Below are 25,467 nucleotides of genomic sequence, written 5' to 3'. Positions count from 1 at the left end.
TGAAAAGTGGAGAAAAACTTTCTCTTTTCCAAGCAATTTTTCCACATGCACACATGTATTCACACACTGGTATTTTGGCAAACCAATCTACTATACCACGTCAGTGAGTTAATGACAGGCTGGTGAAATGAATGTTCACAGCTTTAAATCAGTCTTTTCTTTAAGAGCATTTAAATAACTTCATTTTTGTTCAAGGTAATCTGGACTATAAAACTATGGGCCTGCAGGAAACCCATATATTAATTGCAAAAGGTGGTTCTGCTGTGGTTTTCCACACTGCTGATCACATATGGCATCCCAGATGAGTAGCGGATCTGATTTTATAGTCATGTTGTGTCAGGAGTTTAGACTGCATATTACTTGTAATTCTGTCATTTATCTCTGCTGTTTCTTTATTAATGTCTTCAGCTTTCTTGGTCTGTCCTCAATCTTTCACATTTTGTACTGATACTTTATTACAGTGTTTTCCAAATTTTTTAAGTAAAAATCTTTCAAGATGATCAGCAGTCCTTCCTCAGGAGCTGACTGAAAGCCAAATGATCTTTATTCATATAGCTATTGCCTCGCACATCCCCTCTTTGGAAATCACTGTTCCATTATATGCTGTTGCTTCCTTGTCCCTACATGCCTTGATGAACAGTAAAATACAGTGTTGACATTTAAAATATTGTCACTGGCATGGCTGATGTGTGTGTGAGTGAGTGAGTGAGTGAGTTTTCTCCTCAATAGTGATTTTTCTGGGGCTCTTTGCAAATTCAGGCTCTAGTGATGGTTACTTTTTTGTATCAGTTCTACTTGCCGTGTACTTTTGAGGTGCACTTTTTGAGCTTTGCTTTGTGAACATAAATGGGACTGTTCTTCTCATTATATCTGCTCTCAGCCACGTCTGTCCCATGTCTTGTTCTCCAGCTGCCCCACGAGATTTGTGCAGCACACTGGATATAACACTTTACTGCATCACAGCAGTTAAATAGGAAAAAAAATCACTCAGAGCTTGCACAGCCTTTACACGCCACGCACAAACTGTCACCTAGGGTGTATTATAAACTTGGATAAGCTTTCTGTATTTTAGGTTCACAGTTTGTCACTGCATTGTTATTTTCATTGCTGTGTCTTTGATCTCACAAAAAGCTCTGCCCTGGTCAAGGCATCTCTTGACACAGTCCCCCTGGCCCACGTGGGCCTTTGAGCTCGTTATGGGGCGAAGGAAGGATCATGAAAGCAGAGCTTCAGAAAACACCGTGGTTGCCAAATAACAGCATTCCTAAAGCTGTTCTGTGTCATACTGTGGGCCTCTGCTTTGGATCTGAGCTCTCTCAGATTGCTGTCCACAATGTTCTTTCATCAGTGTAGCTGTGGCAATACAGAAATATTAGCAGTAGTTATTGTTGTGTCGACGTAGAGGAATCCATCCTGTGTAGGAACTTCAATATGAGCAGAAAATTGATGCCCTTTGCCCTGACGTTACTGTCTGAAGGTCTAGAGTACACAGAAGGTAAGTGGTATTAAAAGATTTGGAAGCTGAGAGAAATGAAGTTATGAGTGAAGAAGATTCAGCTTCAGCAGCTGAAGATTGCTGGTGCCTTTAGGTAGATTCCCTGTCTGAAATGTGCTGCAGTTCCTCCAGCTTGGTCAGCAATCCCTCGTTGTTTCTGACTGTCTTTTCTGGCAGTAAAGGGGCTGGCACAGAAAAATCCTGGCTTTTTCTTCAGGTCACTTTGTCCAGTGGCTGTGCTGGAAAGCTCCAGCTGTGCAGTGCTAGGTTCTGTTCACACGTTGGCACGGGGCAGTCACAGCCTGAAGGCACAGCCTCAGAAAGCACAGTGCAGACCACCAAATACACACTGTTTTAAAGAGTGTGGCTGCTGTTCACGTGAAGCCTGCTAGCAAAATATGCTCAATCTCAAATCTCCAGCAGGCTCTGAACACCCTGTTCTAGCCAGTCCCATTAGAGCATGAGAGGCTGAGATGGGTTTTCCCTTCTAGTCCATGTGATAAGGGAACTTCTGTTACTGATACTTATCAAGAGAGACTTTTACAGCAAAAGTTATGGAGAGTTCAAAGCATATCAGGAAGCAATACCTAGAGTTTTCATATGCTTTACAAATGGCATTTCCAGTTCTGTATACGAGTTCAAGTATGAATATAGGAAGTTTTTTGTGGTACTAATGGAAATTTCTGCATCTATAGCATGTCCCTTTCTCCAAACTGGCATAGTTTTAATAAGAAGAACTATCCATATGTCCTTGACTTGTCATTTGTTAGAAAACTCAAAATCTTAATGGTTCACATTGGAGAAATAAAGGTCAAGATACAGGCAAAGTTCCTTTGTATTACAGAAGATAATAAAAGGGGAATATATTTGCTTCTGGTTATGCTAATTCATCACTCCAAGCACAGTGTGATTGCATTCTGTCTAGTCAGTGCTCTTCTTCGTATCTTAAAGAAGAGATATAGCCAAAGTAAAGGGCATTTGGAGATAGACAGGGAAAATAATTGAGTCACAGGGAGTCTTCTGTTTGAGGAGGGATGGGAGAGATAGGGATTGTTTTAATTTAAAGAAGAGACAAATAAAAGAGAACGTGACAGTAGTGTACAGAATGATGAATGATACAGAGAAGGTGAACTGGGCGCTCTTGCTTGCCCTTTCTTAAGTACAGAAGCAGAGGGACATCCAATAAAGCAGAAAGGCAAAAGTAATAACACTGTTGAAAGGGCATTTTTAAACACTAACTGTCTTGTTTCCACTGGCTCATCTTCTTTATGATTCTAGAGCATGTCTTGAGGGGCATGCAAAGACCTCTAGGAGATGAGTTCAAGGTGTCTTGCTAAGCAGTTGTTGTGGTCATGCTGCAAAGGCTGCTGGCTGTATCAGGTTATTTGGCTTGTGTGAAGGCAAGGAACTAGTCAGATAGTCTTAAAGAACCTTTTTAGTCTCAAAAATAAGTGGAAGTTTAGGTAAAGACATTAATATGTGTAATGATACTATCCATGCATTTGCTAGATGAGTAAAAAAGTAACTATTCAGGACAGAAATCTGCTACTGATGGAAGGAATATTCCTCTGCAGTTAACCCCCATGCCATTTCTTTGCTGGTCTCCCTGAATATCTGCTCATGACCCTGTTATAAAATGCTAATGTTGTGCCACATTGGCTCAGGCTCTGCTCTCAGGACCAAGCAGACTTCTGTCCCCAAGGAAGTTGTTGGAAGCACATTTATTCTTCCTGAATATGCCTTTCTGACATTCTCTTACTTTTGGATGTTCCATTTTTTATTCATCTTTATTTAATAAGTTTGTATTGAGATCCAGAAGAAAATTTGTTTTGATCAGTAGATTCTAGGGAACTTCAGTAAATGGACTAAATTGTATATGTACTTCTCCCCTGCCTTATTGGTTAAAAAAAGGGAGATAATGAGACACGCAGATTCCAAATGAGTGAGATCACGTTCTGGTTAGATTATTACAGTATCTGTTTGGATCTGTTGTTACTTTTAGACTTAATCCCTGTCAGTCTTTTTGTAGCTGTGCAATTATTTTATAATTCCTCACCAGGCTGTGCTATTTCATGTATCACAGTCCTGGTCCACCTGTGGTGATCATCACTTCAAAGCCCCAGTTCCTGTGGTCATTTTGAGTGCGTGCCTGCCTCATTTCTAATGGTCTGTTGTGCTAATGTCAGCTGTGATGATTCAGCCCTGGATCACATCTGTGAGGTGGCTTTTCCTTTCCTCTCTTGCTGCAGTTTTTCCCATCTTAAAACAGGTGAAACGCCTCAGCTATTCTGGACAGAAACCACTCACTGTGATGTAGGAAAAACTGAATTTTTAGTAATTTCCTTATGCCTTATAGTTAAGTCTTTGTTTCTCAATCACCTATAGGACATTATGAATGCATTTGCCAACATTTTTGTTATTAAACTTTGTACAACAATGGAGCATTTAAAATATCTACTATTCAACATAGAACAGATGTATTTTATCAATCATGTGAAGTGTATAATTTGTAAAAGTTTGTGGGAGATACATATTTGTGTGTTTGTGTGTATATGCATATTTGCTGTGTATATGAACTGTACAGTTAAGGATGTATTTGCCTGGCACTGCAGTCCAGCTCCCTCAGAAATAGTTACAGCCCTGGAATTCCAACCTACAACCTAGTTTAGCCATTTGAAGTCACTGGGAAAAATTAATTGTAAATGTAATTTAGTACTCAGAGGTATGCAAATTTTATGTCTAAACTCAAGTGAAAAGAAGCATTCAGTCTAATTTTTTGGCATTTGTCAAAAGCCCTCCAAAAGCCATCCAGGCTGCGGGCTAAGCTGCCTTTCATAAATCTCAACTGAAGACTTGCTGCTAACTTCTTAAGACTAAATTATTTCTATTGTTCTCGAGGAATTACATTTTTGTTGTTATCTGTGGAAAGAGCCCCACTGGGTTGAGCATGTAAGTATATGGGAATGGGGGGAAGGAGGATTTGTGTTAGTTAAGTGGAGATGATAAAACTGAAAACATAGCAGCAGGACATAAATCAGATTTTTCTTCTTTTTCTAGTTGGCTTGTCACAATAAAGCATTGCAACAGATGCTGAAGCCAGGGTCAGATCCAGATGAAGGAGATGAAGCCTTGAGGTTTTATGCCAAACATACGGCACAGATAGAGGTAAAGGATTGCTCTCCCAGAAGATGGACTGTGAGACAAGTCTGCATCTTGTGTGTGGTGTATCTCCTCTTTAAGCTTCCAAATGGTGTGGATTATTTATGAGGAGAAGGTTGAATAATATGCTTTTGGCTGTGGGAGGAAAAGGAATACACCTATATTAGAAGTGGCTCCAAACCATCATTTCACAGTAGCTTTGCTGTGTGTTACCAAACATGTTCTGTTAGCGAGATAATGACTGTGGATAGTAGCTGTGTCATGAAGTCAAGAATGATCTTGTATGGTACATCACTCAAATAAATAATCATGAGTTTCAAAGCCACTGATGCTGGCTGATCAAATTAAAAGTCTGGCTGGAGTACAGAGAGGTTTTGAAGTGGTGTAGACATTCAGTATGGCTTTTGTTTAAAATACCAAGGCGTGGCCTGGTTCAGCAGTTCTGCTCTCTGTTTTAAACTTTACACCTGCCATGGGTTGCATTTAGATAGAGGTCCACAGAGGTATCCCACCACAGGAGAGGTGGAAGCTCCATGGCCTTGGTTGTCCAGAGGGCAGCTCAGTGCTCGTCTTAATGTACTTTAATACTTTGGGTGCTGCTGAGATCTCTCTTAGCAATTATCAGCCAGTTTATCTGGGTAGGTTGTAAATTTAGGCACTAAACAAGCACTGTGGTCAACTTTTATGTGGCCAATAGCTTCTGGAAAAGTGAAACCCAACCCAGCATTGCTTCTATCCAAAACAGGTAATTGCTTGTCTTTGAAAGCAGTCCTAGACCTGCTTGGTGTTTCAGATATTATCTCCCCTATATTAAGGTATCTCATTTGTTTGATTTGAAATTCAAATGGTGGTGGTTTTTTATTTTCAGCAGTGGCTGTACAGAGGCATGGTCATAGTAGTCGAAATGAGTTTTCTACTCATTTCTGTATTTTTAGTAATGCAGAGTCCACGATCAGAATGGGGAAGCAATTTTGATGGCAATGTGGTGAGATGAAATAAAATCTAGCTCACTCACCAGTAACCTGCTAGCTCCTGAAATGCAAGCAATTCAAAACCTTGGGTTTTGTCAAGTAAAAAGATAAATACTGACAAGATATGGGTGCTGCCTGAGTAACAAGGTGCTATTTTTGCATGTTCACCTTCACAATTTATCCCATCATAGAAACAAATTCAAGAGGAGAAAATAATTTTGTAATCAGAGCAGAAAGCCCCTGAACTTCTCCACTTTTTACTGGGAGAGATTTGTTTCAATTTACAGCAAAACTGAAGTGTTCTGAATTAGAACATTTTTTATATTTGGGGAAGTCTGGACCAAGATTTTTCTTGAGTCCTCTCTTTGCCACCTTATTCAGGCAGGCTTTTGAAAACAAAAACAGCTTTACTCTGTTTTGCGATTGATTGGTCCAACTTTATTGTAATGTTCAAATAATGAATGCATTAATTGGTAAATTAAAGGGGAGCTGTGAACAAGAAAAGATATGACAACATGATTGGATAGTCACTGACTCTGACAAAAATGTGCATTTTATTTATAGATTGTTCGCCACGATAGAACAATGGAAAAGATTGTCTTTCCTGTCCCCAATATTTGCGAATTCCTCACTCGGGAATCCAAAAGTCGGGTATTCAATACAACAGAGAGAGATGAACAAGGGAGCAAAGTCAATGACTTTTTCCAGCAGACTGAGGATCTGTACAACGAGATGAAATGGCAAAAGAAAATTAGGAGTAAGTACTGTCATTTTAAAAGAATAGGCTCATTATGCTAAAACCTTGCTTTTAAACCTTCAAATACTTTCATTTTAATGATACACTCTTCTCTGTTCACTCTGATACTACAACAGGCAAAACTGTTCTGGGCTCGAGAGTGTAGGTCAGCTGAGACACGTGCATGCCACCATAAAAGAAGTGTAATATGGAGCAGTTATTAATATGTTCAAGATGATGTCCAAAAGTTAAATTGAGGGATGGATAAACTGGGTGTAGTTCTACTAATCTTGATAGCATTGCACCTAATTAAGCCAAGGCCCCTAATATTTAACAAAAACATGTGTAGCTGCATATTTGAGGTTTGCAGATTCCTGAAAGACCATTAAAAAACTTGTAAACGTCAGTCATTTAAAAACATCTCTCACCAGAACCTCAGCTGCTTTAAATATGCCCGGCTCCCATGGAGTCAGGCCCCCTCTGCCATCAGCCTGGCGTGACTGGGCTGCAGGGTGTCCCAGCTGGCCCAACTGGTGCACATCCCATGATATTGGGAAGGCACATGTGTGGCCTTGAGCTGCTTGGTCAGGATCATGGGGGAGAGGTCAAAGCAGGGACACCAAAAGGAGGGGCAGGGAAGCCCCACCAGGTACCCTGAATGTCTTTAGCTCACTGGTGGGCAGTACAGCTGCTTGGCAGGAATAGGGCTGTTGCCAATGCACCCGGATCAGGAGGATCCTGGCAGCTCAGCCACTGTCAACTCTGCCCATGGCTTTTGGAGCAGAAAGTTGTATTTTATATATCATAGACTCACAGAATGGTTTGGGTTGGGAGGGACCTTAAAGATCACACAGTTCCACCCCCTGCCATGGGCAGGGACACCTGCCACTATCCCAGGTTGCTCAGATCCCCATCCTGCCTGTCCTTGGACACTGCCAAGGATGGGGCAGCCGCAGCTTCTCTGGGCAACCTGTGCCAGGGCCTCCCCACCCTCACAGGGAACAATTTCTTCCTCATATCCAATCTAAACCTACCCTTAGTTTGAAGACATTCCCCCTTGCCCTGTCACTCCAGGCCCTTGTCAAGAGTCTCTCTCCATCTTTCCTGTGGGCTTCCTTCAGGCACTGGAAGGCCACATTATGTCACCCCAAAGCCTTCTCTTCTCCAGGCTGAACATACATAAAAATGCCTAAAAGTGGTCACTTCATTCACTGCTAAAACGCAGATGCACTTGGAGTGTCACACGTCATCTGCTCACAGCAATTGATCAGGAAGGAAGGAAGGAATAAGGTCTAGAGCAGCAGGATAGTCAGAGCAATGTGGGAGCACCCTGACCATGATGGAAACATGGATGTCATGGCAATTTTTCAAAAGTCGATTCCTAGGCTATAATTTTCAGCAGCAGCAAGTCTTCAGCATGAACCCCATCAGCCCAAGTCTGCGTCTCTTGGTGGCACCCTAAAAAGTTAGTAGTGACAAACTCACCCAGAATAGAAATGGAAAAATACATGATTACAGAATCTGCAGTCTATTTGGGAATAAAAGTCATTGTATTGTAGAAAAATTACTTCGATAAAAAAAATCGTATCTGGGGGTTTTGCTTTAGAAACACAAATAAAAGAGCCAACCCAACCATTAGATAGACCCGACCTGCCTAATGCTATAAACAAAGAAAATTGGTTTATTTTTATTCAGAACAGAAATTTCTCAATTCCTTTCATCAGTGGAATAGCCCACAAGTCTCCGTGTTGGGGTTTTTTTATTATTTGAAAAGATAATACAGGTTGAAGCTGGGGTCATTCTTTAGCCAAGTGTCTGTTAGCGTGAAGTCTGTGCTGCTTAAATTGACAGATGTCATTTTTGCAATGGTTCCAAATGCTTAAATCTCAGCAGTCAGCAACAAAAGGTTATCACAGTGAAATCTGAATATTTACCTAATTGCCATTAAAGGCTATTTAGATTAAAGCCTGAGACAGTCATATGCAGTTGAAGAAGTCTGCTGTTTATAAAAACTTTGCTGGGTACTCTGCATATTTGCAGGAAGTTTCCAGTACTTTAAAATCTAATTAATAGGGATGCATCATGTTTGAAACCTCTCTGATCAGAGATCTTTTTACACTATTGCACATAGGATCTTGTTTCAAATGTTCATTTTAAACGTATTTTAGTGCATTCATATATATGAAGTGCTTGCCTGAGTCTCAGCACACTCTGATCTTGTTCCTGGCCTTCTTGCTGAACTGTGTATGTGACTCTGGACACAAAATCAACCCTGTTTTGCACTGTTTCCCTTTTTAGTCTTTTCTAGCTAGGCTGTAGGTTCTTTGGGATATGGACTATTTCTGTGTGTTTGTACAGCACTTCACGTATGGAAATCATGGTTTGTTTGAGTCCTTTTAAGCAGGAGTACAGAGCTGTTTGTCAGCAGGTGACCATGGGCTTCTGAGCATCACGCAGGAAATAGTCAGCTTTTGTAGAACCAAAACCCAGGCAGACCAAATTCTGCCTGCTTCCCAAGCAGAACAAAATGTTTTTAGTTTGACAGAGGTGGGGAAAACACTGCAGTTCTGAAACCATGCCTGCTCCATCGTTCTCTGCAAATGTCATCAGTGTACTTGGTCCAAATAGATCATCTGGATGACCCATTCTGGGTGTTCTGGATGACTGGCATTCAGAGTGCTAAAATCTCTTTGTTTGCTTGATTTTGTGTCCCCATGCACAGAGGCTACAGTTTCAGATGCACCTGAAAAGACTCCTTTGCAAAATATCCAGGCCTAAAATCTTCCCAGAGGCAAAACTCCGGTATATAATAAACCGTATTGTGATCTTTGGATTAAAAGCTCTGCTTGAAACTATGTATTATGGCAAACCTATGTTTAATATTTGTCCATTTTAGTTACTTTTAAAGATCTGCATATTTTCTACATTAATCTGTATTTAGTTCCCTTGGGGCCATTGCTGATTGAGATTCTGCTTGCTTTCAGTTCACTGATTGCTGCTTTTCTCCCCTTTCTAGATAATCCAGCCCTGTTTTGGTTCTCCAGACACATCTCTCTCTGGGGGAGTATTTCCTTCAACCTTGCTGTATTCATCAATTTAGCAGTTGCTTTGTTCTACCCTTTTGGAGATGATGGAGATGAAGGCAAGTACAGTTTGGTTTTACTTTTTGTTTTAATTTTGGATGCTTTCATTTCTGAGGTAACAAAGCTGCATTTTCAGGTGCAGTCATATCTGGAAGCCATTTAGTGTCTCCTACGTAGGTACCAAATGCTGTATGAAATGTGGTAGTTGATCTGTGTGTCACAGGGCCTGCACAATGCAGAGTAGAATGGACAGAGCATAAGCTGAAGATTATCTAGATGATCTCAGCTAATTTTTTTATATTGCCATATTACAGTGCCCTACTACACAGATTTAGCTGCAGCTTCTGAACTGAAGGAGGATTCCTGGCAGCAGAGGGACAGAGATTCCTTAAGCCTGACCAAAATGAATGACTTGCAGTCCTGAAAACATATGGAAGAGAATGATTTGCAAACTATCTTGTTGGCTTTTCACCATGTTGTTTATTGGGATAAAAGGGCATAACTGTTGCAGAGGATAAATGCATTATGTAAAAATACTCTTAAAACTTATGATTCTGTCTCTGCTTCATCCTGTGTCACAGGAAATATTTAATGAAATTCATTATTTGCTATAAATGCAGCAGACTAGCAGGAGGCCTCTTTGAAGCCCAAACAAGCTTAATTAGGGTAAAGGAGACTAAATAGTTCAGAATACTGGTAATGGGAGCAGAGCCATTCACCTCTGGGCCTTTGATTTGTGGCCAGTCAGTAATGTGACTGAAAGTCACCTCTGTCTGATGGCATGTGAACTGGGCTGGTGGAAGCAGTCCAGCTTCTAGCAGATACATGTGCTTTTCACAAACACCACAGCTGGCACCGGCAAACATTCCTGCTGCCTGGCGGAACAGAAAGGCAGCAGATTAAAATACACTGGCATGGGGACCACGCTGCCCTCGCAGCCCACGGGGTGGTCTCTGCAGGTCACAGCACAGGCAGCCTCGTGGAGTGAAGCAGAGTTTGCAGGGCTGTGCCCTGGAGAAGGGAAGCATCTTGTCCACAGTGCTTTGTAAACTGGGGAGTCACTCGGAGTACACACACATTAGAGCCTATGGAGGATGAGAGGAGAAATAAAGGGTTAAAAATAAATCTTTTAAGCTATTAAATTTTAGCTAATCTATACTCGTGGAAGTCCTCTAGTCTGAAATCAGTAGGTATTAATACTTACTCTGAACTGCAGATTTATATGGCTTTAGTTTAAGTGACCCCAGTAATCCAGTGATAGCGTATTTCAGGATTCCAGCTCCTGGTGCTTGTAAAGCCAAAGTGGCTCCTGAGCAATAAGGAATAGGTGTGGCCAGATCAGATTAGCAGGTCATGAGGCAGCCTCCTTACCTCCAGCCTCCCCCTCCACCATAGCCTGATCCAACAGCTGGAATGTGTCTGCCATTTTTCCCTTCACCCTGTGTAAATCCACCTCTACTCACCTGTCTGAGGTGCCTGGGCTGATCTAATCATGCCAAGATGCTGCCTTTTAGTAGGTACCTGCAGTTCTTATGTAATATGACATAAGCAATACTGCTCCAGCTGAAGACTGTTCCTGAAGGGAGCCTGAAAGAAAGAAAGAAGAGAGACAAGAGCGGGAATGGCTTCAAGCAGACAGAGAGTGAGTTTAGATTGGATATGAGGGAGAAATTGTTCCCTGTGAGGGTGGGGAGGCCCTGGCACAGATTGCCCGGAGAAGCTGTGGCTGCCCCATCCCTGGAAGTGTTCAAGGCCAGGTTGGATGGGGATCTGAGCAGCCTGGGATAGTGGCAGGTGTCCCTGGCCATGGCAGGGGGGATGTAAATGGATGATCTTTAAGGTCTCTTCCAACCCAAACCATGATTCTGTGAAGACTTTTTGCCTCCAGGGTGCCTGTCTGCACATGGTAATGGGATGGGTCCTGCAACGTAAAATTGCTGGACCTGCAGTAGGGAAGAAGGAAAACTGATTTGTGGAAGAACCACAGAGAACTTCGGCCTTTCCTTTCAGATCGGCTTGAAAGTCATTTTTTAGGATCCGTTAAAAGTTTCCAAATCTTCTTGGCAAAGAAACTCTCTGACAGAGCTGACCTTGAATCTCCTGCCAGGGATAGAAACACTCCTGAACTTTGCAAAAGTTCGGATGCCATCTCAATGTTGAGGCTAGGGCCTCATCTCATTGTTTTCTAATCCCAGTGATGCTGCTCAGCTGTGTATCTGTTGCCAAAGAGATAGCATGATTTCTATTGTGAGTCTAGCTCAATTTTCTATTCCCTTCTCCGCCGTCACTGACCTCTCAGTTCATCCCATAACAATAGAAGTCAGTGTACAAGTGTGACAGCGCCCTGAGATCTGAATGTGCTTTTTATAGCACAGCAACATGGTGTGTTTCCAGGGCTTTAAGCAGAGGGGAGAGGGAAAACAGGGGCATGTCTCAAAACTCGGGGAGCGCCTGGAGCCAGCATCTTGCAGAGCAGCCGGGACTGGCTGTGCAGCCGCGGCTGCCGCGCCCGCAGCGCCCGGGACCCGCTGCGCGCCCGGGAGCCGAGCGCAGCCGCTCAGCGCTCCGGGCACTGCAGATGCTGCCCGGCCCTGCCCGCGCCCCGCGGCCGCTCCCTCCGTGCCAAGTGCCCCGCTCCCGTGCAGAGGCGGAGGCTCCCGCGGAACATCCGCAGCCCTTCGGGAGGGAGCTGCTTTTTCGGGAGCCGGGGCTGGAAACGTGGCACTGCAGCGCGCTGCCACTTGCTGTGCTGCCCCCAGGACCGGCTATTTCTGTAGCTGAGCAATCATGGAATCGGACCGGAGGAGCCCTAATGATCCCTGCAGAAGGGAGTTGATTAGTAGCTTGCTCCAGGAGAAGGGTAAACTGTTCCATCTCTGAGCACTCCCTGGATTTTAATGGAAATTTCATTAGCTGCTCGTATTATTACCTGTGCAAAAAGCAACAATACTCTGAGAATAATAGCTCCTGCAGCAATTAGGGCAAGCCGTGGTCAGCAGTTGTGATGCATGAATCACGCTTTTGTTAGCTCTACTGGCAAAGGAATTGATCTTTTGGATCCGTTTCTTGGTGAAAAATGGAGTCTCCAAAGATGCCTTTCTCAAATCTCCCTTTCTCCTCTGTACAGGCACGCTCTCACCGTTGTTCTCCGTGCTCCTCTGGATAGCAGTGGCATTTTGCACAGCAATGCTGTTTTTCATCTCCAAGCCTGTTGGCATTCGACCCTTTTTGGTTTCTGTTATTCTCAGGTCTATATATACTATAGGGCTCGGTCCTACCTTGATACTCCTTGGTGCTGCTAATGTAAGTACTTCAAAAGCAAGCAGAATTTCCCTTTCAGCAGAAGGAAAGATATTAAGGGTCTCCTATTAAAAAACCCTTTGATTAGAGCTGTGAAAAAACTTCTTTTTCTGGTTCACTGGTTAAGCCAAAAAAATAAATCATTTCCAGTCATCCTGAAACAGCAGTGTCAGCAAAGTGGGAAACTAAGAAAAAAGCTGGTTTAGTTTTGTGCATATGCAAATATTTTAAAAACAAAAACAATATGAAATTTAAAGAAATATTGCTTCAAAAAAATCTACAGTTTCTCATGTTAAAAGAATAATTTTCTCTACCAGTACACTCAGCACTATTGACACAAATTTGTGAAATGTTTCTGAGACCTTAAATGTATTTTCAGGAAGAAAAGAGTTTTCAAAATTAAAAATTCTCTCAGCCCTTTGCCAGATCTCTTAACTTAGACATGAATAAGTCTGCATGCTTACTGAGCTTGGTAAGATACACAGTCGTGCTCACAAGTAATTTATTTAAATTTCTGCCTGACTGCTACAGCTCTAATGCACCCCAGCACAAAGTATTGGGCTGTTTGCCACCAGTTCTGTGTGTGAGAATTTCACATACTGAAAAACACCCAGACATATAGTCAAAGGTAAAGGCAAGTAAGCAGCGCTTGCCCACGTCAAATTAGCGAACAAAGGAGTCATGTTGAGTCTTCATTCCTTGTCCTGGACTGCCCAGGAGATGAGGTGAGACCCTTTCCTGTTCACTTCTGCACTGCTGCTCGTGTGCAGGCAAAGCTCAGGAGCCATGGAGAAACTGACACTGTTGTTTAAATGCTACACTTCAAAAATGTCCTCAGTTCTGAGGGGTTTTTTTATGGATTTTGTATTGAAGAACACGATCTGAAGGAAATAGATCTCACACCCCCCCACACACACTTTCTGTTGTGTTACTATTGTTCTCTTGGTAGTAGCATGCCAAGCTGCTCTTACGTAGTCTTGGGTCTAAACTCAAAACTGTTGGGAGGTCACTCCCCAGCTGGTTTTTAATGCCTTGTGACATTAATCCTGCCCACCTATTCACTATAACTAATATTATAGGAATAATCACAACGTAATGAGGCACAGTGCAGTGTTGGAGAGGTGATGTACTTCCACTCACCCTCGTGGGCTCATTCCCAGCGCACTGTCAGAGCTGGATTTCTTTCACCTCACTCCAGCTATCTAAAGGTTGTGCATTGAGTCAAACCAACCTATCTAGACAGCAAACCAAACAATAAATACCAGGATTTTTCTGATGGCACAAACCTAGCCTTTGTTATCCCCCACAGCTCTGTAACAAAATCGTGTTCCTGGTGAGCTTTGTTGGGAACCGTGGGACTTTCACCCGTGGCTACAGAGCAGTCATCATGGACATGGCTTTTCTCTACCACGTGGCCTATGTCCTGGTCTGCATGCTGGGCCTCTGCGTGCACGAGTTCTTCTATAGCTTCCTGGTGAGTACGTGCTTCTGTGGAGGGGAAAACTTTGCAAAAATAGAAAATACCGTTACCCATGCAGCTGTCTTCAATTTCTTCCTGACAATCAAGCCAAATCATGTATATTTTTAGCATGCCGTTGTGTTGCTGCCCCTTAGGAGCTGCTGTTTTTATTAGAACCTGTTTCTGTTAGGACTTATTTTATCTGTTTTAGAGCTGAAAGTTTGCTCCTTTCTTCTCAGACAATCATCACCCTGCCCACTCCTTTCTCCCAGCTGTCTCCCTATTCTGTGTCCACCGTTCCTGTATCTTCTGTCAGTCCTAACATTTCAGGGACAGTTGTCCAGTGGTGTGTGGGGGGAATGATGCTTCAGGTTTTAACTTTTGTATTTTTCAAATCCTGTACTGCTTAGTGTGTAACTCTGAAGTTTCCTGTGGCCTGTTAACTTCTGCTCTCTCATGCTGGTTGGACATAACAAAGCCTCTCTAGGTTTGCTTTCCAAGGACAACTCGATTGTCCTAGGCCCAAAATGTGTAAACTAAAAGCTTCTGAAGAGGAGGGGCAAACTTGGGGTAATTACATCATTAATTGAAGTTATAAAGGGAGAATTAACCCTGATATGCAAATGGACCAAACTTAAAAGAGTGTGAAGAACCTGTGACCCAGGGTCCATCTTGGGTGGAGGCTTTTGACTGCCCAGGGTGTACCTCTGAAAGACCTTCAAATAAATACTTAATATTTAATATATTATATTAAATATATTATATTATATTATATTATATTATATTATATTATATTATATTATATTATATTATATTATATTATATTATATTATATTATATTATATTATATTATATTATATTATATTATAATATATAGTACTTAAATATTCTCTTATTCTTGTCTAGCCTCTGTTTTTAGGTAGCCACTCCAGGCATCAGTACCTGTACCAAAGGGTTCCATTCCTCATCCCCAATACATTTTTAACAAATTACTTGGGAAATGGGGATGGCATGCCTGTGGTGTAGCAGGAAGATTCATCACTTGAAATGTATCCCACTTCATTTTCTTTTGTTGCCATTACCCAGATGGAATGCCTCTTAATAACGTGGTACAGGTGCAGTGAAAATGAATCACTCAAAATTATGCTAAACTTCACTAACTGCTCCCTTCATGCTGAGTAGCAGTAAAAGGTGTTTCACTGCTCATTTGCTAATCTTTTTGCTCTATAGTGGAACATGTAAAACTTGTAGGGAGACTGACTAAATTGTGGTCATTTACATGGGTTCACTTTCCTGTTGTATTTTTTCTCAGCTTCCTGAATAGTGGTGAACTCCCAGCATTTCAAAGACGTGTTAAGCACACTAAAATTTTCAGAGGTTTAGTGCTAACTCAGGTAGAGTGCCTCTTCAAGTCAGACTTTCCAGATTTTGACATTAAAGTCTGCTTCAAAGTTTGGGCAGATTTCAAAGGAGGCAAGATTGTGGCTGTAGCTGCAGGACCCTCTTCAAATGGATCTAACTCTCCTGCTTAAAAAATGCACAGATTATTGGCTGTTCCTTCAATGAGTTAGGTGAACTCTGTTTTAAAATGCTTTGCAAAGTGTCGAGCAGCTTAAGAAACATTTTATATACTTACTTTTTTTCAGTGGCTGCTATTGACCAATGTCCATGATTCATGGACATTATCCACGTTCCCAGGTTGCTTCCAGGTGTTCACTTAGTAGTGGATGTAGTCTAAACTCTAATATTGGTTCATAACTGTCCCCCTCTTTCTTCCTTTATTATTAATCCTTTCACAGGGCTGTGGATTTCAGATCTTACAAATTGTGGCTAATACCTTCTTCTGTGGAGCGTTTTGATAAATCATAGTGTGGTGTCACGTTATATCTGTAATCTTAATGTTTGGAAGTAGAAATACATACATTATAGATAAGGTCCAAAGTGCTATAGAACATCAAGAAAATTGTAAGAGAAAAAAAGTTACAGATTCTTATAAAGCTCCTGTCACATTTAATTGCTGGTTTAGGCTTTTGACATTTAAAGCAATATTTAAAGCAATATTATCTTAATATATACTTTTCTTTAAAGTTAAATACCAGGAAAGCATATAGTGCAGGGTAGAGAAGAATAGAAGTTTCTAGTCTTATGCAAACAGTGCCATGAATTTAAGTTTGTCCTAAAAAGAGGTGGCCCCAATCCTTGTCCATGTGATATTTACATGATGCCATGAGCTCAAAGAAAGTTTACAAATATGTAATTACTTACATGTATGAATGCATTTTTGAGTTTGCAGTCTGTGCATGTTTGTCAGACGGGAGAGAACATGAAAAATTAGTTTGTAAATATAGATCCATAGTATTAAGACACTTCTTAAATTTTAATCTAGCCTGGTTTTAAACCTGGGGAAAGACCGAATCTTGATGGTAGGTGTTGGCCGTCTCTGGGTCAGGCTCAAATATACTTTGTGGCTTTGGATTTTGCTATAATTAATTTTAAAATTTAAAGTTCTGTGCTAGATTTCTTCCTCCATAAGCATGCCCAAGCTCCCACTGAAATCAATGTGAGTTTATGAAGCTGAGAATGTAGAACATGGCCCGATACGTGTTTCAATAGCTCAGATTGTTTTCCTATGTAGCATCTATATATTGCCTCATTTGTATTCACTTTTCCTCTACTCTGTGCCTTCCCCAGCTGTTTGATCTTGTGTACAGGGAGGAGACATTGCTAAATGTGATAAAAAGTGTTACCCGGAATGGCCGTTCAATTATCCTCACTGCAGTGCTAGCACTCATCCTGGTTTATCTCTTCTCCATCATTGGCTTCCTCTTCCTGAAAGATGACTTTATCATGGAGGTTGACAGGTTGAAAATCAGGACCCCTGCTGCAGGTACTGTTTTTTATATTAAAATTTGCTTCCCATGTATCCCTTTTTCTGTCTGCCTAACCTAACTTTTCATCTAAGGACATAAAATTTCTTTATTTGTGCCTGTGTGAGAGCAGAACTAATTCCATATACCTTAGAACTCAATTAATTCTCTGTGTAAAATATAATGTGTATAGGGTTGTTTTAGTCTGGGCTTATTTGATTAAATACTAAAATCTAACACATTTGATTTATTGTGTTTGCTTCACAAACTCGTGATAACATTAAAAAAATAACCTGTATTTCCTAAGTATCGGGAAAAGCAGCTCAAAGTGGATTGTACTGGTTCTCATCCCACCTTAAAAGCAGCCCATAATAATTTCTGTGTACTGTATGAGGCATGTGTTCTTAACATGTTCAGTAGCTGTATTCATTTCATTGCTTTTTAAGCTTCATCCATCAGAAATTTGTTACAAAATCCACACTTCTACTGATAGGAGCATCTTTTAAATTCAGTGTGTATTTCATGATAATCATTAGTGTACAATCCTGGCTTCAGTAAAGTAATTTGGAGGTTTGGAACCAGTTTTTAAAAGGCCAGGATTTCAGCTTGCTGGAATGAGAGGCTTTAGTAAAGTGAATAGAGAGTTACAAACTTGCTTTGCTAGAAAAGAGCCAGGTCTGGTCTGTTGAGAGCTTTGTGTGTGCTGCCAACCAGCCTGCTGGGAGCATGGGCAGGGGAGTAACTGGCTGCAGAGAAATACCTGAGAATAGCCGGTGATTAAATTCCTAGAGGCATGATTTTCCCAAATGCTGAGCTCTTCAGACCTGTACACAAGCACAGAACTGGCAGAATCCAGCCGGGGCTGTGTGCACTCAGTGTTTGCCAGCCTTTTCCTGAAGTTGTTTTTTTAGGATTTAAAGCTCACAAACAAGGCAAAGGTCATTCAAGACTCATGGGCCTGGCGTGCTTCTACAGCTGGTTCGAAACCATATGAAAACAACCAGAACAGATTTCTTTAACACACCATGATTTTTTTTTATTTTTTTTTTTTTTTTTGCCACTGATCATCCATTAGGGGCTAAATTGGCTTATATGTGATTTACCATTTATTTTTGGGACAGAACTTAAGGTGTGAAGTCTCACTTTGAAAGGTAGTTGTGACCATCTTAATAAAACAGGCTACATGCGGCTCCAGTCTGATCCAGGGCAGCAGCTCCTGTGTGTTTGTGTTGCTTCTGTTGAGTTCTTGGCAGATTTTTGTGGTGTGGGTATGTTCTTGCTGGCTTCATACATTGCCATTTCTGATCAAAAACTCATCAAGAAAATATGCTGACTGCATGTTGATGGAACATTATGCTTCCCAGGACAAGTGCTTCAAATTTTTTCTTTATAAAGTAGCAGAAAGAGTAAGTCAGAGTGCATGTTTTCTGCATTAGATATACTGTCTTAGGCTGTTATTTTGTTGTATAGTTTTGCCTTCATTTTCTTCTCCTTAAACCTTTTTGTATCTCTAATTTGAAATGCAGAAAATTGTTGAAGGTGCACAAGATAAAATTGGTTTGATAAAATCAAGCTGATGTACACATTTACCACTTTGGGAATGTTAAATTAGTGTTTTACACAAACCCATACATATTTACAAATGAGTACCAAACTGTGTTATAATCCTTGAAAACCCTTAAATATTCTACATTCAGGATAACTGAACATCAGCTTGGTGTCCTTCTTGTCAGCTTTTGTGAATAATTTATCTAATGGTTTTAAAAACTGACATTATTTTCATATCTGACAGTTGTTTCTTGCTTTGAATATATTTTGTTCTCACCAGAAGCAGCCGCATTTGATGTAGATTCATTAATTTCAGGAGATGAAATGGGAAGAGCTGTGATATACAGTAAATATAAAACTGTGTTTTTGTTCATTGTGATTGCTTTGAGCTGTTGAGGCAGACTCTTTTGAGGAGGGAGGAATTGCTGGTGTAATTTGTTCTGTTTTTTCTTCTTAACTCTCCAACCCAGTGATTTGCTCCTAGAAAATAATGATTTAAAACTTAACATCAATGTAGTACCTGTCTTTTTGTCAACATCCTGCTTTTTTGACAGGTATTGGTGAAGTTCCCACTACAACCCTGACATCAATGATGGGAGCCTGTGCAAAAGAGAACTGTTCCACGAGCATCCCACCTCTTAACCCCGGTTAGTACAGAAGTTCCTTCAGACCAATGATCACTTAGGACCAAGGCATCCCTGGAAATGTTCAGGTTGGACGGGGCTTGGAGCAGCCTGGTCTAGTGGAAGGTGTCCCTGTCTGTGGCAGAGGGTTGGAATGAGGTGATCTTTAAGGTCCCTTCCAAGCCAAACCACTTTGTGATTCTCTGATTTGTGTGTTGCTGTTGCAGGGACTTCTGCCGGTGTGAGAAGTGACGATCATTGTTGTGAGTCAGAAGTGCTCGATTTCTGCAAGGCTTGGAGCTTAGTTGGCAGCTTTGCTGTTAATGGGAGGGCTTCCCACACCTGATTTCCAAATGCACTGACATTAATTTTGTTATTAAAAGAGCTTGCTGAATCATTATGCTTGAACAGACAGGTTGCTTCTTGCCAAGTGACTTAGCTGAGAGAAGAAGCTTGCTGCTTGTCTGCAGCATCCTCACCTGCACACACTGAGCCACTGTTGGATGCAGTTAGGGCCACAGAAATTCACTGTCATGGCATAACATTATCTATCAGCAACCTTTTGGGTATTTTTTCTACATGCATCTGGGCCAAGGCTGTTTTGTAGCCAGAAGACCTAAGAACCCGTATCCAGGCCCACAAGTCTGTCTCCCACTCTTTCCATGTCTGGTTGAGGTGGCTGATCTTTCACTGCAGGTATTAAGTTTGGTTTGATGTGTTGTGGCCTTTGCAGTGGAGGTGTGTGCATGGTCTGCAGGCTTAAAATATTTATTGCCACAGTTGCCTGTGGTTGCTGGGGGCTGAAACTGAGGACATAAACGGTCCCTTCCTGTGTGCCCATATAATATTGTTTCGTAAGCTTTATTCTTCCACTACTAAGTTTTGAGCTTTTAGGATCAAAGGCTTCAGGAAAAGGGCTATAAAAGCAGGCTTTTTCTCCCCAGCTGGTGTGTAAACAGGCCTCATAAACAACATGGGAAGCTGTCTGGCTAGATAGAGAAAACAGTCTAAGAGCTATTGGCAAAGTTGCTGCATTCAAAGAGTAATCAATCAGTCAAAGAGATGCAGTGTGGCTTTTGCCAAGCTCTTTAAATGATAGAAATCTCACATTTCTCATTGTTTGGGTACTGCTCCTTTAAAATCAAACCATAATGAAAGAGGGCTGTACAAAATGTCTAAGTGCATTCTTACTTAATCTTGAAGAAATTTCATTTATCCAGTGCCGTTAAAACCCACCAACATTCAGCAAGAACAGTTTTGCTCACCTTATCCACCTGGTCAGAAGAATTGTTCTACTTTCTGTCTTTTCCTGGGACAGATTTCCCCTCTGGCAAAAGTGTAAGTGTGGTGGAATGCAAAGGCATGAGGTCACCATCCCTGGAAGTGTTCAAAAGGTGTGGGGATGTGGCACTTGAGATGTGGTTTAGTGGAGAACATGGCAGGGTTAGGTGAGTGGTTGGGCTCAGTCTCAGAGGTCTTTTCCAACTTTAATGGTGCTATGATTCTATGAGATATGGGGAGTTTCACATTGTAGCACCAGAGAAGTCCACAGCTGTGTATGGGAAAGAGAAATTGTTCTCAGTGGCATCTCAGGTCCCGAGTGCGACATGAATTATGTTGCTTTTCAGATCAGATCGCTGCTGATCATTTCTTCTGATGGGACTCTGCTTCTTCCTTGGGTTTTGCTGGTGGAGCCTGTGCTCAGTCATTGCTCTGACTGATGAGGGAGTTCCCTGGGAGCCAGTGTGCTGTGCCCAGAGAGCCTCCCCTCTCAGCAGCCTGCTGCTCACTACTGCTCTGGGCTGTCAGCATAAAAATACTTCACCTCATCTGCCTCGGAGTCTCCCTCTCTCCACTCCAAAGATATTTCCATATCACTTAAGTCTATGCCTGGTGAAGTGCCTAATCACTTAAAGGAACTTCACATCCTACAGGATGTATCTCCTCATCCTCTGTAGCCCATAAAGACCTGTGCAAGAAAAGTGCAGAGATACCTGTTTGTAAAGGGGACATTTCCAAGGACTCCTTCCACTGCCAGGCCTGGTCCTGCTCTGTGCAAGTTGTGCTGGATTGCTGTGGGCACAGGCATGTCTCACCTGACGTGGGCCATCAGATGAGGATTTTTGAAGTAAATCTTCCTGTTATCCCTGCCCCTGCCCCATGATTGACATTGTGGGGTTGGCTTAGCGCTTAACCAGATTTGCCTTTGAATTCAATTTAATCAGAAGACAGCCTGACTAATGCTGTGCAGACCCTCACCAGCCACTCTCCATGGTGGAACTGCTTGCAAATAACCCCCCCTGAACCTCAACTGGTGTCAATATTGGGTCCTTAACAACAATCCACTCTACAGATCCACTCCTTTCTTTCAAGTATGGGCACAGTTGGTGACTAGAGGAGCTGAGCCCGCACTGTGAATGCTGTTGAGCATTGAAGACAGAACAGCTGAGGCAGAACATGTGTCTGTGGGGTTGCCTGGCTCCCAGGTTGAAGGCAGCTCTTGTTGCTCCACATCTTGGAGTGGAAATAGAACAGAAGAAACGATGTCTGTACACTCCCCACAGCCTACGTTGCTGCCGACTTTGGGCTGTCTGGTTCTTTGGCAAAGATCTTGCAACCTGTGCTTGTTTTTCTGGGAGCTTTTCTGGGATGCTGATGCTCTGTGCTGCAAGATGCACAAGGTGATGTATCTTGTTTCTCTGAAGCCTGGCTTGCTCTGAATTAGCATCTCATGGACAGGGAGAATTGGGTGTTAGGGCTGCTGGTAGATAATTCCCTCTCCAGTTCTCAGCCTTGGTTCACCACAATCTGATCATCTGCTGCTTCCAGCACCCGAGTCTGGTCTTGTTACCAGTGAAAATATTGTAGTTACCTAAAGGAAATAGAAGCCATGGCTTTTTTCAAGGCTTTTAATTTATTTTGTGGATGGTCTCCTTCTCAAGCACAGCTCCAAAAAAAAAAAGGTGGAGTATTGTTTGACAGGATACAACAGCAAAAATTAGTTGGTATGAATAACATCACTGTACTAGTAAAAAAAAAATCTAGATATGACAGGATAAAAAAAGTTTCTTGTTTCAATCCTTTCAGTTTCAATATTTAAGCAGTTATTTTTAAATCCAGGATTTTTTGTGGGAGTAGTGTCTGTAATGACCATGTAGTTTAACAGGGAAGTCTGTCCTGATGTCTGCTCTTGCTTTTCTTTTTACTCAAAGTTCCTTTGGTAGGGAGTTCTTTCTCATTTAATTTGCCTGTGGCACAGAAGCAGTGGTGGCAAAAGCAGCAGCCACCAGCACTGTCCTGCCCATCCCAGCCGGGATGCCTGCACCACAATTTGGGAACCCAAATCCAAAATTAAATTTAAATCCAAATTACTTGTCTGCAATGTGAGTGCTTGCAGTCAATTCAATGTATCAGAGTCTATCTCAGTGCCCCAGATGTGGTGGTTTGGGGCTGTTAAATATGTGTTTCAGTCAACTCTCACAGCGGGATGTTGTTATTTATTAAACTATGTTACAATGAGTGCACAGAGCAAACCAAGTGTGAATCGCTGCCTTCCCCGCCTAAGCAAGAGTGTCCCTAAAGAGAAAGGAAGGCAGGAGGAATGGCAATCACAGCCCTGAGCCTTCAGCCCAAGCCAGCAGGACACAGGGAACAGCTCAAGCAGAGCTCTTCAAAGGGAGGCTGTGGATGCAGGGAGCGTGTGGTGGAGGGACTCTGGCCAAGGCGGACAAAGTCCCCCTGGGGTTGGTGTTCCAGCCCAGCTCCTCTGCACGTTCAAATATCTCCTGCACAATAGTACCCTCTGTGGCTCGGCCAAAACCACGCAGCAGCTCTGCAGCACAGATAAGAACAGAATCCAAGTTTTAAAGCTGAGGTCAGGGGGAGCCTTTCATTTAATGTCTGTCAGACCTGTGCTTGGGCACGTGTGCTGGTGGAAAGATCATGGACAGATTGGCTCGAACAAAAGCCAGCCCCTCCTTAATGGTTTGAAATGCTAACATGGCTTGGCTTGTGCATGAGTAGGTAGAGAAGTGATTTCACAGGAAGACAATCCTTTTACAAATGTGCTTCTAATTCTCTGTTTATATTGCTTCTTGTCTATGCTGCGTTTTTAGGGGGCCCACTGAAAAAGCAGTGGGAGGACTGCAAGGAGAAGGGGTGTTCCCATGAGCAGAGATGGCAGCTCTGGGTCATTAACAGCTCTGGTGGGAGCCCTGCTTGTGATTTTCTCTGTCTCTCTTCAGGCTAAGTGTGCCTGATGTACCTAAGTATGTCACCAGCAGCGATGTGCACCTGGGTGGGGATGATCAATGAGGTTCTGGATGAGAAATACGAGAGGCAGATGTGTCTTGCAGTTGCTTTCTCTAACACACAGAATTGTAGCTTTGTTTGATGAGTGATTGTTTGATGCTGTGGTTCCTGTTTGCAGGTGAAGAAGAGGAGGATGGAATAGAAAGGACCTGTGACACCCTGCTCATGTGCATTGTGACTGTGTTAAACCAAGGCCTGCGGAATGGTGGTGGTGTGGGAGACGTGCTCAGAAAGCCTTCCAAAGATGTGAGTGTTTTGGCTGAGGAAATGCATTACTCCCTGTACATCTCATGAATGCCAAAGTCAATTTTTGGAGGTCATAGACAGTGTTTGTATCTAGTCTGATCTCATGTCACACAGTTGATTTATCCACATAATTTTTAGATTCCAGATGGGATATTTAATAGGAAGAGCTAAGCTTGGTGTGATGATGATACTTGAAGAAGGGATCTCTAGGTAGTTGTTTGCCACTTCTGGAAAAATGCAAAATATCATAACCTTCAAAGCACTGCTAAGAAGTCAGCTCTGGGAGGCACATCTGGAGTGCTGTGTCCAGTCCTGGCATCCTCGGGACAGGAGGGACAGGGAGCTCCTGGAGTGGGGTCAGCAGAGGCTGTGGAGATGATTTAGGGCCTGGAGCATCCCTGACAGGGAAAGGCTGAGGGAGCTGGGGCTGTTCAGCCTGGAGAGGAGCCCCAGCTGAGAGGGGCCCTCAGCCCTGTGTGTCCCTGTGTGCAGGGAGGGCTCCGAGCAGGGCCCAGGCTCTGCTCCGGGGGGCCCAGCCATGGCACCAGAGGAACGGGCAGGGACTGATCCCAGGGAGTTCCACCTGGACATTTTAGCTTATATTCAGCATGGCATCTGCCCTGGAATAGGTCCTGTTGAATAGGTCCAGCATGAAAGTCAAAATAGAATTTCATATATTATGGCATATTTTCTCTTCCAGAAGTTTCCTCAAAAATTCAGTTCATTTAAGGACCTCCCATAATATTTGGGTGGCTTCATGCATTTTTATTTAGGCTCAAAAAAGAACATCACAAAGAAAGTCAATCTAGCAGCACTTTGCTTGATGAGCCACACCATAAGTGTTATAAATAAATTCAGGATTAAGTAGGATCTCAGCAGGGCTTGCAAGAGTCCAGAGACAGCTCGAATCTGGATGGAAGAGCTGGTAGTAGGAGTCTATATCCTGTCTCGAAGACCGGGAGGTTCTGCAGGAGCCAAAGTTTATCCCCAGTGGAATCTGTAAGCACTTACAGACTTTGAAAGTGACCCTTTGAAATTGACCCGTGCCACTTAGCAGCTCTTTAATGCTAATTACATGGAAGCACTCCACAAAGGGTAGTGCTATTATCCACATGAATGTGTAGGAAACTGAACAATTGGGTGACTTCAGGTCTCTATCATGGTGAAGGAAAGGACTTGGGTTTTATGCCTCCGTACACATAGATAGTCCCTCCCTAGTCCTGTGAGTAAGGCTAACAGAATTTGGCATATGAAAAGAAAAATTTGTAGCTTTGCTTGAGCTAATGTGAAAATGTTGTTTAATATTTTAGAGTTGTGCTATTTTTATACCTTCTTGCAACCTTGTTATTGCAGGAGCCCTTGTTTGCTGCACGAGTTGTTTATGATCTTCTGTTTTACTTCATTGTCATAATTATTGTTCTCAACCTGATCTTTGGAGTCATCATTGACACATTTGCTGATCTCAGGAGTGAAAAGCAGAAAAAGGAGGAGATACTAAAGACCACCTGTTTCATTTGTGGTAGGTGTTACTGATCTGTTGAGATATTTGAGGGTGAAAGGAATGAAAATGAACTATTCCTCAATAAAGCTTGGACCCCGGGCATGGTTATGTTCTACAAGGAAAGTCTGTAAAAATGTCAGAGTTTGATTCCAAATTTATTCCCTCTCA

General features: G+C 42.3%; 1 protein-coding gene across 9 annotated transcripts in view; it reads left to right on the top strand.

Annotated features, from left to right (window-relative positions):
• ITPR2 (inositol 1,4,5-trisphosphate receptor type 2) overlaps positions 1-25,467 on the top strand; it is a 246,210-nt gene that overhangs the window by 194,510 nt on the left and 26,233 nt on the right. For 8 of the 9 annotated variants that reach the window (XM_069003276.1, XM_069003275.1, XM_069003277.1 and 5 more), the window contains 9 exons: positions 4,553-4,660; positions 6,190-6,382; positions 9,378-9,503; positions 12,572-12,747; positions 14,054-14,218; positions 16,895-17,090; positions 19,173-19,265; positions 23,671-23,798; positions 25,152-25,317. In XM_069003276.1, the coding sequence (XP_068859377.1) occupies positions 4,553-4,660; positions 6,190-6,382; positions 9,378-9,503; positions 12,572-12,747; positions 14,054-14,218; positions 16,895-17,090; positions 19,173-19,265; positions 23,671-23,798; positions 25,152-25,317 (1,351 nt within the window). The remainder of the gene's footprint in view (positions 1-4,552; positions 4,661-6,189; positions 6,383-9,377; positions 9,504-12,571; positions 12,748-14,053; positions 14,219-16,894; positions 17,091-19,172; positions 19,266-23,670; positions 23,799-25,151; positions 25,318-25,467) is intronic. The other variant, XM_069003280.1, reaches the window with a different exon arrangement.

Source organism: Aphelocoma coerulescens, chromosome 1A (assembly GCF_041296385.1).
Source record: "Aphelocoma coerulescens isolate FSJ_1873_10779 chromosome 1A, UR_Acoe_1.0, whole genome shotgun sequence".
NCBI classification, from domain to species: domain Eukaryota; kingdom Metazoa; phylum Chordata; class Aves; order Passeriformes; family Corvidae; genus Aphelocoma; species Aphelocoma coerulescens.
The sequence above is the reverse complement of the archived record's forward strand: the minus strand, read 5'-3'. Positions and strand labels throughout refer to the sequence as shown.